Genomic DNA, 15,902 nt, shown 5'->3' on the forward strand with positions numbered 1-15,902 from the left:
ATTTTGGAGGTAAGCTCAGCGGCGTCATCGATGAAGGTCCAAGCCGAGCCCTTGTGTCTTTGTGTGTCAAACTTAGACAAGATTGCAACGGAAACCAACATAACAAAAGAGGAGGCTCAGTGCTTGCCGAGAAAGAAAACCATCCATGCCGCCAAGACTGCAATGAAGGCCGGATACACTGACTCATCAGTATAAGATATGGGAGAAGTCGAGTTTAAGATTGCTTATGGTAGCTGTTTTAGTTAATATCACCATCAACTTATGACAACTCACACTACCAGCCAGGGTGTGCTCCAAACCCAGCTGAACTTTCCCGTGAGCCAAAAAGAAAAGAAATGCGGGAAGATATAGACATCAACTCTCAGCTCTCGATTTGCGTACCCACGGTCCGGTGTTTTGAAACGAAAGCTTCGATACGAGGCCTCGTGCTTCGACCGCCGGGTGCCTAGTTCTGACCTTCAGCTTGGTTAGAGGTCAAACCATGAAAAGAGATTAAAGAAATTGAATCAATATTCATGAATGGGAGTCGAACCTGCGGCTGCACGAACAGATCACCTTCAAGGGCCGCTCAGCGAGACCACTACGCTATCGCCGCTTTCCTTTTTAACATGGTATTTATTGCAGTGATGCGATGTTTTATGTACATGAGCTATCTACAAACCGTGGCACATCAACACACATAAGCTACAAAAAACTGGAAAAAAGGCAGTGAACAACAGAGCACTGACATTGAGTACAGCTCCGGTTCATACTCGGTCTGAGTATACAATTCTTTTATGTGTACAGTCATTCTACAGAAATGGCCTTTCGCAGAAACAACAGATTCACAACGTCGGTCCATCATGCGTGCTTTCCACAGGCTGTGTAATCCAATTAAAAACAACATATCTCCGGGCTGATCAACAAATGGTAGTGCAGTGAGATATCGTACAGAATGCGGCGTTAAATGAAGTCTTGGAACTAAATTTAATCGCCGCAGCCAACACGCCTCGTGTTAACTGCTCCACACACTCACGCTGCGCATTGGAGAGCGTCGTCTTCATCAACTTACACCTGCTCTGTCCCGCGGCACTGCCTGCTCACCGTCGTGTTTTACGTAGTACGTGCTTTCACTCCGATTCGAATGTAGTAAACCTTCTCAGTAGTTTTTCCTCATCAGAGCAAGGTCAGGTTTTTTTCTGTGATTTGTATGGGACACAAGTTAAAATTCTTCAAAGAAAAAAAAAGCGAAAAGAGCTTAGGTCACCTTGTGCTAGCAGTATGATATGTGCCTTGGGACTTTGATAGATGCCTCGTGCAAATATGAAAAATTTGATTTGATTTGTTATTTGCATTGAATGGTGCGAATAATTAGGATAAATTTGCGAAGGTTTCCACTGATGCTATTTATTTTTGATGCTATTTTTGCTTGTTTACATGAACCCGACGGTGGCGGGTCGAGAGAGGGAATCGAACTGAACAAGGTGAGCCCAACTCGACGACTACAGCGGCTAAAATACTTTTCCTGGGCGTGAAAGAGGCTTGGAGGGCCGTTCAACCTTGTCCAAAAACTCGGGAAGGGAACCGGATTCGGCCGCTTTTAACGCCGACCCGGGGTTGAAATAGTGGCGCGGCGAGGCCGATCGGTCCAAGACCGATTTCTGCCACCTGGAGAATTCTGGCGATTCCCTTCGGCCAACAAAAGAGGAGGCTCAGTGCTTGCCGAGAAAGAAAACCATCCATGCCGCCAAGAGTGCAATGAAGGCCGGATACACTGACTCATCAGTATAAGATATCGAAGAAGTTGTGTTTAAGATCATTCTAGGTAGCTGTTTTAGTTAAGATCACGACAAACTGATGACAACTCATACTACAAGCAAGGATGTGCTTCAGACCCAGCTGAACATTCCCGTCAGCTAAAAACAAAAAAGAAAGAAACGCGGGAAGATATACACATCAACCTTCATGCCACGATTTGCGTACCCGCCATCCGCTGTTTTGAAGCGAAAGCTTCAATACGGGACCTATAGTGCTTCGATCGCCGGATGCCTAGTTTTGACCTTCAGCTCAGTTAGAGGTTAAACTACGAAAAGAGGACAAGAAATTGAATTAATATCCATGAATGGGAATTGAACCCGCGCCTGCACGAACAGATTACCTTCAAGGGCCGCTCAGCGAGACCACTACGCTATCGCCGCTTTCCTTTTTAACATGGTATTTATTGCAGTGATGCGATGTTTTATGTACATGAGCTATCTACAAACCGTGGCACATCAACACACATAAGCTACAAAAAACTGGAAAAAAGGCAATAACAACACAGCACTGAGATTGAGTACAGCTCCGGTTCATACTCGGTCTGTGTATGCAATTCTTTTATGTGTACAGTCATTCTACCGAAATGACCTTTCGCAGAAACAACAGATTCACAACGTCGGTCCATCATGCGTGCTTTCCACAGGCTGTGTAATCCAATTAAAAACAACATATCTCAGGGCTGATCAACAAATGGTAGTGCAGTGAGATATCGTACAGAATGCGGCTAAATGAAGTTTTTTTTTTCAGTGTCTGTTGCATGATGCTCCAGAAGAGTATTGGATCTTTACAATGAATGGGACAATGCTCAATCGTTTCAGAAGCATCCCAAAGGCGACAGTTCAACATAGACACGAAAATACAATTTTTTTCTAGCCATGTTTTAACTGGTACTGTCTCAGTGTGTAGCCTAAAGAGAAATGTTTTTGTGCATGGCGAGAGGGGCATTTTACCTACTCTGTTGAGTACGTCATGACCCTGTAAACCAAAATACAAAAACCGATACTTTGGCCGAGGAAAGAGCATACAGATTAAGTCCTTGTACATTTAAGGCAGAAAGCTCGGCTAGTTGGTGTTTGGATTGAGAGGACGTAGTAGTAGCACTAAAAAACAAGGACGACCGAGTAGAGAAAGACAACACAGGCGCTAGTGTTGTCTTTCTGTACCCTGTCGTCCTTGTTTTTTAGCGCTACTACTATGTCCTCTCAGTCCTTGTACAACCGTTTCCTTGACACCTGTGGCATCTTCACGTGTGTTTCCGATGTGCGCGCACCTTTTATCGCCTTATCTGGCGATCCTTCATAGCTTCGACCTATCGCTATGTACACGTGCTCCTTCCTATCTTCCGGCCACTCGGCTGCTTATAAATACGTCCTACACTTTTGAATAAACGTTCATTTTTCTGGTTCTACTGGCTGTGCGGCTGCTTCCCTGGTTCGGCGTTCTGCGGGCATGCTATGGATATGCAACAGTGGCGACGAGGATGAACACTGCCCATGCAGTGAAAGTCGACATTGAACAGGAACCCACAGAGAACCGAGAAACCAAGGCCAGCATGGCTCACCACCTTCCGGACTTCGAAGAAGGCAAAGATAAGTGGCAACCGTACCTTGTTAAAGTGGAAGCATACTTCGAAGCGAATGTGATTGAAGACGGGTCTAAGAAAAGAGCATTGCTGGTTGCCGCGTTAAACACGCATACGATTCAAGTGCTGGCAGGAAAGGTTGCCCCGCGAAAACCAAATGCGTTGACGTATGCAGAAGTCGTCGAAGTACTAAGTGAGCACTACAGTCCGAAGAGACACGAAATCACCGAAAGCTTCAAGTTCTTCAGTCGTTGTCAAGCGGAGGGAGAGCCGATTAATGAATTCCTGGTAGAGATTCGCCGAATAGCTGACAATTGCAATTTTGGCAGTGCTTTGGATCGCATGCTACGAGATCGCATTGTGTGTGGTATACGGTCAGGTGCCCTACAGAAGCAGCTACTCGCAAAGCAGGGCTTAAAGCTTCAAGAAGCTGAGACGATGGTCCTTGCAGCTGAGGCTGCGGATAGTGGCGTGGAACGCATGTTTAGACCGACAACGACACCCGGTACAACGACACCCGTGTTAAAAGTACGGGCGTATCAGACGGGAATTCGGCCAGATGAGAGGAGGGCTGCTGAGCATCAAGAATGCGCAAGGTGTGGTAGTACAAAACATAGTGACGCAGGTTGCTCCTGGTCTAACGCCCGTTGTTACCGCTGTGGACGACGTGGTCACCTCGCAAGGAAATGTCGAAGCCACGGCGCTCAGGGACAATGCACGGCAAGGACGGCGCGAACTAACGCCCTTTCAGGGACGGAAACCTCAGTAGACGAGGAACACGATGCCGCCCACATTTGGACTTTGGTAACTCAAAGAAAAAACTGTCTGGAACCACCGATCCGCCGAACATTTGCCTGGGGAGGCGTGCAGCTTAGCATGGAAGTCGATACTGGGTCGCCCGTTTGTGTCATTCCGCGTCACCTGTACGATAAGCATCGCGAGCAATGGCCGAAACTCAAACCGTCCAGCCTGAATTTATCGTCCTACACAGGACGCCTTCCAATAGTTGGGGAGCTTGCGCTCCAGGTTTGCCATAAAGGGGCGACAGTAAAGTGTGCGCTGACCGTGTTGGACTGTGCTGGACCAAGCCTCTGTGGTCGTGATTTAATCCAGCAGCTGAACAGAGCAGGCGTTCCGGTGGTTCGGTTTGTCGAGGACTCCGTGTCAACAAAAGAAGCAAGCGAAGCCAGAGTGAACAACATATTCCATGACTACCACGACGTGTTCTCCGAGGAACTGGGGCTAATCAAGGGTCCTCCAGCCAGCTTGCACCTGAAGGAAGGCGCCGTACCCAAGTTCTGTAAGGCCAGACCCATTCCATACGCGTTACGCGAGCGAGTGTCACTTGAACTAGACCGTTTAGTTTCGCTGGGCGTACTGTCCCCGGTGGCTCATTCTGAATGGGCAACGCCCATAGTCACAGTGCTTAAGAAAGACGGTGCAGTAAGAATCTGCGGAGATTTCAAGGCCACGGTAAATCCAGCGTGTGCAACAGAGCAATACCCATTGCCAATCATTGAGGATATGTTTGCCCAACTTCATGATGGGGACTATTTCAGCACTCTGGATTTACGGGATGCATACAGTCAAGTGGCTTTAGACGATAACGCGAAGAAAGTTTGCGTCATTAATACGCCAAAAGGGCTATTTTGCTACAATAGGCTTCCTTTCGGGATAGCCTCTGCACCCGCAATATTCCAAAGAAAAATGGATGAGGTTTTGGCTGGCCTTCCAGGAGCGCAGGCTTATCTTGACGATGTGCTCATTTCCGAGAGAGCGAGTGACAGCGGTGAGAGGCTCAAAACCGTCTTAGAGCGCTTCCGAGAGTGCGGTGTAAAGCTAAGGACCGATAAGTGCAAGTTGCGTAGCCCAGCGGTAACTTATCTTGGTCATCGCATCGATCGTGATGGGCTTCATCCGACAGAGAAAAACCTTGACGCTATCATGCAGGCGCCGAGCCCCTGTAATGTCAGCGAGCTACGTGCGTTTTTGGGTATGGTTACGTTTTACGCGAGGTTTCTGCCGAACATGTCAACCACACTTGGTCCATTGTATCAGCTGCTTGAAAAAAATGCACGTTGGCAATGGAAACAGCCTCAAGAGCTCGCGTTTGAACGTGCCAAGGAAAGCCTTAAAACAGCCAAGGTTCTCGTTCATTTCGACCCTTCGAAGGAACTTAAGCTTGAATGTGATGCATCTCCGTACGGTGTGGGAGCTGTCTTGTTTCACACGACTGGTAACATTCACAGGCCGATCGGGTTCCGCTCGCGAACATTGACCCAGGCGGAGCGCAAGTATTCACAGCTCGAGCGAGAGGCACTGGCTCTGGTATTCGGCGTCACGAAATTCCGTGACTACCTTCTAGGTCGGGAATTTACCTTGGTGACTGACCATCAGCCACTGCTCGGCCTGCTGAGATCAGACAAGCAAACGCCCACAATGGCCGCCACACGGATACAACGGTGGGCGCTTCACCTGGGGGCCTACCGATACCGGCTACAGTACGCACCAGGACGACAGATGCTGAATGCGGACGCCCTGAGCCGACTTCCGCAGCGTTCTCCGGAATCTGGCGACGACGGTGAGCCGCCCGAATATGTGCTGTCGCTGAACGAGCTGAACAATGGCGCCGTAACAACGCGTGAGCTGAAGGCATTGACGTCTTCTGACCCTGTCCTGGTCGAGGTCAAACGGTACATACTACATGGGTGGCCCAGGAACACAAACGGAATGACCCGGGCTGTGCTGCCGTTTTTTGACCGTAAACTAGAACTATCCGTAGCACATGAACTGGTGTACTGGGGTAATAGGGTCATAATACCGACCGAAGCTAGGGAGCGTGTGCTGCATATCCTACACGAAACGCACCAGGGTTCACCGGCAATGAAATCCGTCGCACGTTCTCTGTTCTGGTGGCCAGGCCTCGACAGAAACATTGAAGAGGTGTCTGCTCAGTGCCAGCGCTGTGTGCAAAATCTGCCAATGCCAGCCGCGGCCCCCGTCGTTAACTGGCCTGAAACAGGCGAAAGGTGGTCCCGTATTCACATTGACTACGCGGGTCCGATCTGCGGAAAAATGATACTCGTAGTAGTCGACGCACATACCAAGTGGCTCGAAGCACTGCCTTTGGCGCATGCTTCAACGCAGACTACAATTAACGGTCTGCGTGACATTTTCAGCAGGTTTGGAATACCTCGCACAGTCGTTTCTGACAACGGTACCCAGTTTACCAGTGAAGACTTCGTGTCGTTCATGGCAAACAACAACATTGTGCACCTTCGATGCGCTCCATACCATCCCCAGTCTAATGGTGCGGCGGAAAGGGCCGTGCGAACTGTGAAAAATGGCCTTCGAAAAATGAGTAAAGGGAACCTGGAAGAGAACCTAGCACGGTTGCTTTTTAACTACCGGAGGACTCCGCAAAAGTCGGGTAAATCCCCAGCAGAGCTGCTTTTGGGCTATCAAACACGCTCACGCTTGGACACATGTTTTCCTCCAGCCCTTGCGGGACCAAAAGAGAGCATCGATGACTGGCTGCCACTACCTGGAAGGGAGGTATATGCCCGCAATTACGGTGCGGGGAGCAAGTGGACACCCGGCCATGTGAAGGCGACGTCTGGATCGAGAATGGTGACAGTGGAAACATCGGACGGAGTCGTCCAGCGGCACGTAGACCAGGTCCGCCCGCGGCAAGAAGCACCAGGGGTTACCCCGGCAGTAACTACAACCACCACACATCCCAGTGAGCCAGACGAAGCAACACAACTACAGCATCCAAAAACTGTGAGCCCGGAGGAAGACACCAATGCGCGGCGCATCCCAAATGGCAACGATTCTCCACATTTTCCAGCACCAGATATTCCGGTGGCCCCGTTGAATACGGGTGTCGCCCAGCAAGCTCTAAGACGCTCGACAAGAGAACGCAAGCCAGTGCAGCGCTTTCATTTCTGAGGAGGAAGGAATGTGGCATCTTCACGTGTGTTTCCGATGTGCGCGCACCTTTTATCGCCTTATCTGGCGATCCTTCATAGCTTCGACCTATCGCTATGTACACGTGCTCCTTCCTATCTTCCGGCCACTCGGCTGCTTATAAATACGTCCTACACTTTTGAATAAACGTTCATTTTTCTGGTTCTACTGGCTGTGCGGCTGCTTCCCTGGTTCGGCGTTCTGCGGGCATGCTATGGATATGCAACAACACCGAAAAAAAGGAACTCGGGGGAAAAACGAACAAGTAGGAAACGAACAACACACCTCATGCATAACTCCACACAAACAAGGACGATCAGAAGCATAAAAAAAAACAATGAGGATGGGTGAAACATGAACTAAATTAAATAAAAATTTACTAATGGACTAAATTTAATCGCCGCAGCCAGTACGCCTCGTGTTAAACTGCACCACACTCTCGCTCTGTGCATTGGAAAGCGTCGTCTCCATCAACTTCCATCTGCTCTGTCCCGCGGCACTGCCTGCTCACCGTCATCTTGTACGCAGCAGAAGTCTACGACTCTCCTCTCCACACATCCAATGTAATATTTCTTAGTCAATCCGCAGTCTTTTTAAATGCCACCTGGTCTCATTTCCATACTCCGCAGATATGTTTCGTGCAGTCTCTCCTCGATCCCTTAAACATTAAGCTCACAGATATCCGTCCACTGTATAGCATCTCACCTTCAGTCGAGATTGCATTTGATAACATTTTCCCATCGAATGCCAAGCTCCAGCCCTTTCCTCTCCTTCACGGTTTGTTACAGGACCACCTAAGGTCCTTTCCTTTTCATATTCTCATTGCTATCGATGCCTAGCAGGATCGTGAAAAGGCAGGTGTGGGCATTTTTTCACCTGCATTGGGATGGTCCTTTTCTCTCCGTCTCCCTGACTCCACTCCAATTTATCTGGCCGAATTATTAGCTGTAATTCTAGCCTTACGTAAATTTGATCCTGCCGTTTCTCAAGTCGTGGTTATGACGGACTCTCTTTCTATTTGTTTTTCATTATCATCACCCTCTTACGCCTCTTTAAGCAGCTGATCCCGCTCCATCTAAATTCGGCGAGGTTGCTTTGGGTACCGGGTCACGTGGCCATTCGATTAAATGAGGTTGCTGATTCATTAACAATGGCCTCTCTCTGTGGCCCAATAATTGCTGTCCTGCCAACCTGCGCATATACTCCTGCGGTGAGGTTTCGCAGTTACACAATATTTCAGGAATTTTCAGCCTCGGCGCTTACTTCATCTCAAGAATATCAGCACCTTCTGCACCCTTGGAGTAGCAAAGACTGGACCTCGCGCAGACTGGAGGTCTCTTTCACGCGTTTGCGATGCCGAGTTCCTCTGCTAAATTTCTACCTTCACACGTCTGGTCTGGCGGTTTCTCCACTGTGCCCATTTTGTGCCGAGCCTGAGACAGTGGATCACTACCTGCTGTTCTGCCGCCGAATCTCTTCTTTGAGGAGGCGCCTATTAGAAATTCCGTTTCACCAGCTGGGTCTGCCTGTGTCCACTGAGGTTGTTCTTTCCTTTGGCGCTACTTCGCTTGGACGAAGCTACAGGAGTGCGCGCTGTGCAGTTCAAAAATTTCTTCTAGAAACACAGCGACTCCCATGCTAATGTTAATTTTATTTGTTTATTTTTCGATTTGTTTTCATTTTTCTGATTATCAAACAGTTCATTTATTATTATTATTTATTTTTTCTATATCTCTATCAGTCAATACAAAATTGAACCATTCCATATGTTGCACTCAAATTTGCACATAAAGCCGTCGTTCCATCTTCGATCTCCCAGCTAACAGGACCCCTTTCGTTTCGTCGTGCAATCTGTCAGCCAATGCCCTGTTAAGACTCCTTTTCCTCTAAAACTGCTAATCATTCCAAAAGTTCACCGCCTGTGTCTTGGCCACTCCCCCGTAGTGGGTATGTGCCATTCTACTTGAGGCCAACCAACCAACTATGCTTTCACCCTAATTCGAATGTAGTAATCCTTCTCCGTAGTTTTTCCTGATCAGAGCAAAATCAGGTTTTTTCTGTGATTTCTATAAGATGCAAGGAAATATTCTTCAAAGAAAAAATAGTGAAAAGAGCTTAGGTCACCTTGTGCTAGCAGTATGATATGTGCCTCGGAACTTAGACAGATGGCTCGAGAAAATATGAAAAATTTGATTGGATTTGTTATTGGCATTGAATGGTGCGAATGATTAGGATAAATTTGCGCACGTTTGCACTGATGCTATTTATTTTTGCTCGTTTACATGAACCCGACGATGGCGGGTTGAGAGAGGGAATCGGGCTGAGCAAGGTGAGCCCAACTCAACGACTACAGCGGCGAAAATGCTTTCCCTGGGCGCCAAAGAGGCTTGAAGGGCCGTTCACCCTTGTCCAAAAATCTGGGGAGCGAACCGGATTCGGCCGCTTTTAACGCCGACCCGGGGGTGGTGGTGGTAGTGGTTTATTTAAAAAATAAAAAGTGAAGCAAAGAGTGTTGCCGGCCGCGGCAATTGCTATCTAATATCTTAAGCACCCGAGCTGCAGCCGGCGGAAACGAAAGGGAAAGGAAGAGGATAGTGAGGAGAAGTATAGAGGGGAGCGACAGCGAGAAAGGACAGGGGAGAGCTTTGTACACTATTTACAAAATACAAAAGTAATCAAGTTCGCGCCGCTCGCGCGCTAATGTCCAAGCATTGTCCGAAAATAAGTGCGCGCGAGCGGCCACTGCGCACAATCACTTACACAAGAAGTAAACTGTATGTACATAGCCGCGCGCACGTAGCGTCCTGTCTCGGATTAATCGCGCGCGCGGCACACTGCACTAGCGGCCGGGGTGGGGCGCCCGGCCGCGTATACCGTCCGAGGTAGCACCCACGGAGCGTTCGTGTCAAGGCCGGAATACATGGAGCGTTTTTACCGCGGCGCGTCGTCGATTTTCGCCCGACGGCGCAGATTTGACGCCCGGCGTCGAGAGAAACGCCCGCCGCCGCCGATCAGGACCGGCTAGATTTTGACGCGCGGCGTCCGGTGAGACCGGAAGCGGCGGCTGAAGCGAGCCAATGGCAGCACAGAAAGCCCGCTCTTCCGGTCCTCTGCCTGCCGCCGCCAACATGGCCGCCATGGCCGTCGAGCTGCGCCGTGTTTTTGGCACGGAAATGTTATTGTCGTGAAAATAAACGCTTCATCAGACTTGAAATGTCGCTTTTTTTGGAGAACATGGCCGAATCTTGGATCGGAATGCCTGCGCTCCCTCCCTGAAGCGAATCTGCCGAAGAAAACTGCAGCCGCTGGTGTCCGCGGCTGAGCGGGCGTCCAAAGGTACGCGACGGCATGCATTCGAGCTCGCAAATTTTTAGAGATACTTAAGCGCGCGTGCTAAAATTTGTGCAATGGTGTCGAAGGGAAACTTTCCTGATTTTAACAGAATGGTCAGCGTCGCTGTTCTCACAGACCGCCTTGCACAGTGGTGTTTGCCACTTGTTGATCACATTTGCTTTCGCGTCGAGGGATACGCGGCGGCGCGCCGCCGCTTCAACGCTCCATGTATCTCCAGCCGAGCGTCGCGCCGCCGCGACGTTTTCTGCCGCCCGAATGTCGTCGGAAAAAACGTCGCATGTATCCCGGCCTTCACGCGTGCACTACCTGGCGTAGAGCAAGCGGGGAGCCAAGTCCGCCTGCTCGATGAACGCACAGAGGCTCACCATTGTTCTGTCACGGGTGCGCGCACTGCCGCGCGGCCACAGGAGCGCTTCGAGACTGTCCGGGATGATTCCCAGCGCCCTGTAGGCCGCGAGCATCTCGCGACGCGGCACTGCAGAAGCGGTACAGCGAAGGAGCATGTGCTCCAATGTCTCCACTGCGCCGCATTCAGCGCACGCGTCGCTCGACGAAAGTCCGTGGCGCACCCGTCTTTCCCCGGGCCACACGCAGCCGACGCGCACTCGGATGATCATCACCCGCTGGAGGCGCGACAGTGAGCGCGCGCCAACGAGAGAAATGCGCTCTCCTCGCGCGATGCGAGGGTCCGGGTGTTGCTGACGGAGGTGGTCGTAGATCACCGCACGCACATCTTCCAGAGCGAGCGGTTCGTCGCTGGGAGGAAGCTGATGTGCGGCGGTGGCGAGCTCGTCGGCTTGCTCGTTGCCGCGGATGCCGCAGTGACCGGGCACCCACTGCACGCGAATACTGCATCTGCGCTCCGCGAGGCGCTCAATGCGCTCGAGTAACGCGCACAGCAACGGGGTGCCACGGGCGGGAGTCTGCAGGCGGCTGAGGGCGGCATGGGAATCACACAGCAGAGCACACCTGGGTGGCGGCGGAGTAAGGGTGAGCACCAGGTCCAAGCCCAGGCGAAGACCCAGTAGCTCCGCCGTGGTCGAAGAGCCCAGGTAAGCCACTCTTTGCTGGCGGTGCAGCTGCAGGGCGGGGATGGTGGCCGCTGCGGCGAGCGAGCAGTTTTCGCTCACCACGGAGCCGTCAGTGAACAAAAGCAGATGGTCGCGCAGTTGCTCGTAGATGACGGCTCCGGCTAGCTGCTGCACTGCACATAGTGGTGTGCTGCGTTTTCCCGCGATGCCGACGATCTCTCGCTGTACCTCCGTCGTGAGGGGCCAGGGGGAGCAGAGGCCGAAGGGGGGCGTGGTGCGCGTCAGCTGGTCATGTTCCTGCAGTGCCGCGCCCATTCTTGAGCGCGGGTAGTGACGAAGGCGCTGCAGGAGTTCCGCGCCGTCTGGTGCGCGGTGAAGGCGATCAATGTGGTGCAGCGAGCGCTGCGTGGCCTGTAGCTGCAGCGGCCACGCGCCCGCCTCGGCCAGTGTCGCCTCGCATTGCGAGTTTCCGGGTAGACCGAGGCAGGTCCGCAGCGCTTTGCGATGCTGCACCTCCAGTGCCTTCCATGAGGTTTGCGCACCGGCCGACCCGGGGGAGAAATAGTGGCGCGGAGAGGCCGATCGGTCCGAGATCGATTTCTGCCACCCGCAAAATTCTGGCGATCCCTTCGGCCAACAGGAAGGCCAGGAGGAAGTTATATTCCCGCGGCTTCCGACATGGCGGCGCTCGTCGAAGCAGGATGCCCCGTTTCGCCGCATCTGTTTTCTGAATACAACTGTTTTGCATTTTGAAAGAAAATCTTCAAATAAACAACCAATGAAATGAAATGAAATCGTTGTTGCTGCTTTTTTCAGTGTGTTCACTAACATTAAATGGGGCACCGGTCTTTCGCTTCGTCTGACCTCACGTATAAAAAAAACGTAGCCGAATCTGCTTAACTTTTTATTGAAAGCAACGATTCTGCCGCTTCAAGGCTAAAGAAAACGTTGGTGTTTGGACAGTAATGGTTCCCGTCCTAAAAACCAGAGGAGGGCGGCTCCACGCTGAGCATATCTTGGCGTCTTTACCAGCATACGCTGAGCTAAGAGTGGGAATTTGAGGAAATGGCGTAGCGTCCCGCAATACACCAGCGTTTAGCATATGCACGCTTACGGTACGCATAGAGTATAGATTTACGTTTTTTTTGCTAACCATATCTGCGTACGCCGTCAGCTGCGATGCCGTGGCCGCGAGAAAAAGCAGCTGCACGGCGGTTCCGCCTCTTCACGAAGTCAACACATGATTTCGCTTGGCTCTTCGGACTTTTGGGCAGCTGTGAAGGGTGCTCGAGTGTGAGTCAACCACCCCTTGCAGTGGAATTGACAAGACTGGGCAGCGTTTGCACAAAGCAGTAACCGGTTTTCTTCCTGACAACTCTACAAAAAGCCCCAGTAGCGTTGAGTCAGTAGCCACTGGAGATAAATGCACATCTTTCCAGAAGCGGACCCCTCCAGCATCCGGGCATGGTCGCCAAAGTTCCCCCTAGCCATTTCTAGGAAAACTTCTTTACAATGACAGGGTGGGTTGTACATAGCAGGCAACGCTGCCAAAGCTAGCGCACCTGTTCGCAGCACCTGAAGTTTGCTCCCACTGCACCAGCGCCACTTCTCCCCTGCCGATCATTTTGGCATTTCCGGGCTGTCCGGGCACGTCGCCGGCGGAGCGCATTGAGCCAGCAGCCTGTCGACTGGTATGCGCGTGCTGCTCGCGCAGCTGGCACTCTCTCTTTCATTCTGAACACGTGCCGTCCTGCTCGCGGGCGTACAAAAGTGGGTTGCCGCTCGCTGTGAATTCCGCGACGTTCTCAGAGTGGAGAAACTTGTTGTGTCAGGGGCTGTCACAATAGTTCTCTGAACATCAACGGCCAAGGACTGCCCTTGGAATTCTACAGATTTCCTGGAAAAATTAATATTGGAAAAACTAACCTACAGTAACGGAAATATTGAAGGTAATGGTCTACCCTTTCTATATGCAGCAAAATATTAAATATTTTTTATCGCTCGTATCGAGCAGTGGACGATAGGAAAAACGTTAATACGAAAAAAAAATGCAAGCCTATCGATGTGAGATTGCTATAGTGAAATCTTGCAGTATGTGAAAAAGATGCGTTCATACACTTTTTCCTATTCAAAAATGTTTTTGTCCGGCATTGTTGGGTATGAAATGGATGAGAACGAGAAACGGCAGGCCTCGATAACTGCTATGAGCAGGGTGAAGTAAGCTTTTTCCTGTTGCTAAACACGTTTGGCATGTTGCACGCGTAATAGTATTTATGAGCAGTTTTTGCTGTAATTCACTAAGCATGCAGTGTGTAGTCAAGCTCGCGCTAACGAAACTCATTTTTTTGCCATTTTTTATTTTGGAGACTGACAACAACTAGCGGCATTATGCAGACGCGTGTGAGGCAAGGTCATTGATCGCCTCAGTGTTCCGACTTGTGACGCCTGGCTCAATTTTCGAAGTTGCCTTACATGTAAAAAATGTCAAAAAATAAAAATAATCAAAATCTTTGCTTGCACATGAATGAGCGTTTGCATATGAGCGATGGCTCTGCAAATAAATTGTTTTGGGGATGCGCGTGCGCTGTAATCGGCATTAAAATAAATATACCAACCGCTTATCTCCGTTGTAGCGATTGACCAAACTAGAGCATTTTTTTCTCTTAGCCGTATATAGCAAGCAGCTGGTAGGCGCATTTCGTACGTGTTTTCGTTTTTCTCCTCAGCCTCGCGTGTCGCCTTAAGGCCACTTTATTTTAAGTTACAATAAAAATTATTTCCATTATTATTCAGCGAAACACGTAACAAAATCCTTATTATTTGGCCAACAAACCTGCATGCACCGAACTGCTCACCCACCCAACGAAATTAAGCATCTTGCGAAGATGGCCGCGCCAAAAAAAATGGTATTTACCTCGAATTCCACGTCTTAAAGGGGTCGTGAAATGTTTTCAGAGAATTTTGAACGACGTGTGTATTTGGAATTCTGACACTTCATTCTATAATATACCTTGGTTCGTTTCATCGTCTGGGTTGATTGAATAGCGAAAAAAAACTAAATTTCGGTTTCCCAGCGCGCGTCCCCCTCAACTCGCAGCAAACGTCATTTTAAGAAGCCAATCAGAGGCTTCTGTCGTCAACACAACATGGCGGCTTAGCGAGGCCTGTTTAGCCATAGTTGACCGAGGTTACAGCACGCATATTGACTCGAATGTGGCACCGTCACGGCGTCGTCTGCTCAGAATGGAGTCTGCTAGCTGTCACGCTGACACATGTGCGAAAACTTGGCCGGCGCGCCGCACCAGTCGCCGCTTGCGAACTGCCGCCTACTGCAAGCAGGGGCACGGAGCGGCAAGCATCTTTGCGCCGCTAGACTCATGCCCGGCCCACAACTGGTGTAACACTGCCACCGCACACCAGCGCCTGCGCTCTGCTTGGCTACTGAAGTTCGCACTCGAAAAGACAAAATAGCGATGTTATCAGAAAGACTGCCGGCTGTACTCGGGCGGCGACAAAGCATGCCTGCACACGTAGCGCACTTTCGGCAACGGCGCTGGACGCGGGCGCGCCGGGCGACGAACTGCACTGCTCTCTGGCTGCCCTGGTCGTCCCTAGGCCTTTTTCGCATCGAAGCCGTGTTGGACAGCGCTTCGGAAGTAGCCTGGGTTATAATAAAATGCCTGCTTTTGGCATCGCTTTACTGTCAACAGCATCGTCTCACAACAAAAAATATGGTCATTGTTGCGGTGCGCTCGGCAGCGGAGCTATATAGCGGACGCCAGGCGCGCAAGCCGGACCGCAACGGTCGGGCAGCGGCAGCTGAGCGGCGGTTGTGGCAAGAAATTTGCTCGTATTACAGTTGCTGCTTCTACCAGCAACTCGGAATTGTTCAACGATCCTCAAAAATGATCTATTTTCCACACTTCTTGCTCCCACAGTTTATTATTTGCGTGAATAAAAATCTTTAGCACATTTTTATGACGCCAGCGGACGCGTGATCCAGGTTTGCCGGCCGGCCCGCAGACTCGCTGTATTTCACATTCGCACCAGAAAAGAAAAAATAGCCATGCTATCAGAAAGGCTGCCTGTTATATTCGAGCAGTGGCAGCATGCCGAGCTTTCGGCAACGACGCCGCCTGCGGACGCGTCGGGCGATGAACTGCGGGGCT

The 15,902-nt window shown here is 50.6% G+C and overlaps 1 protein-coding gene across 1 annotated transcript; it reads left to right on the plus strand.

Moving 5' to 3' along the window:
• The first annotated feature begins 5,818 nt into the window (after positions 1-5,818).
• On the plus strand, positions 5,819-7,330 carry LOC149326493 (uncharacterized). The gene is made up of 2 exons (XM_089565067.1): positions 5,819-5,960; positions 6,879-7,330. Exons 1-2 carry the CDS (start codon positions 5,819-5,821, stop codon positions 7,328-7,330), a joined length of 594 nt encoding a protein of 197 aa, XP_089421193.1.
• Positions 7,331-15,902: the final 8,572 nt, after the last annotated feature.

Source organism: Amblyomma mixtum, chromosome 10 (genome assembly GCF_055824585.1).
Source record: "Amblyomma mixtum isolate Tamu chromosome 10, ASM5582458v1, whole genome shotgun sequence".
Taxonomy (NCBI): Eukaryota; Metazoa; Arthropoda; class Arachnida; order Ixodida; family Ixodidae; genus Amblyomma; species Amblyomma mixtum.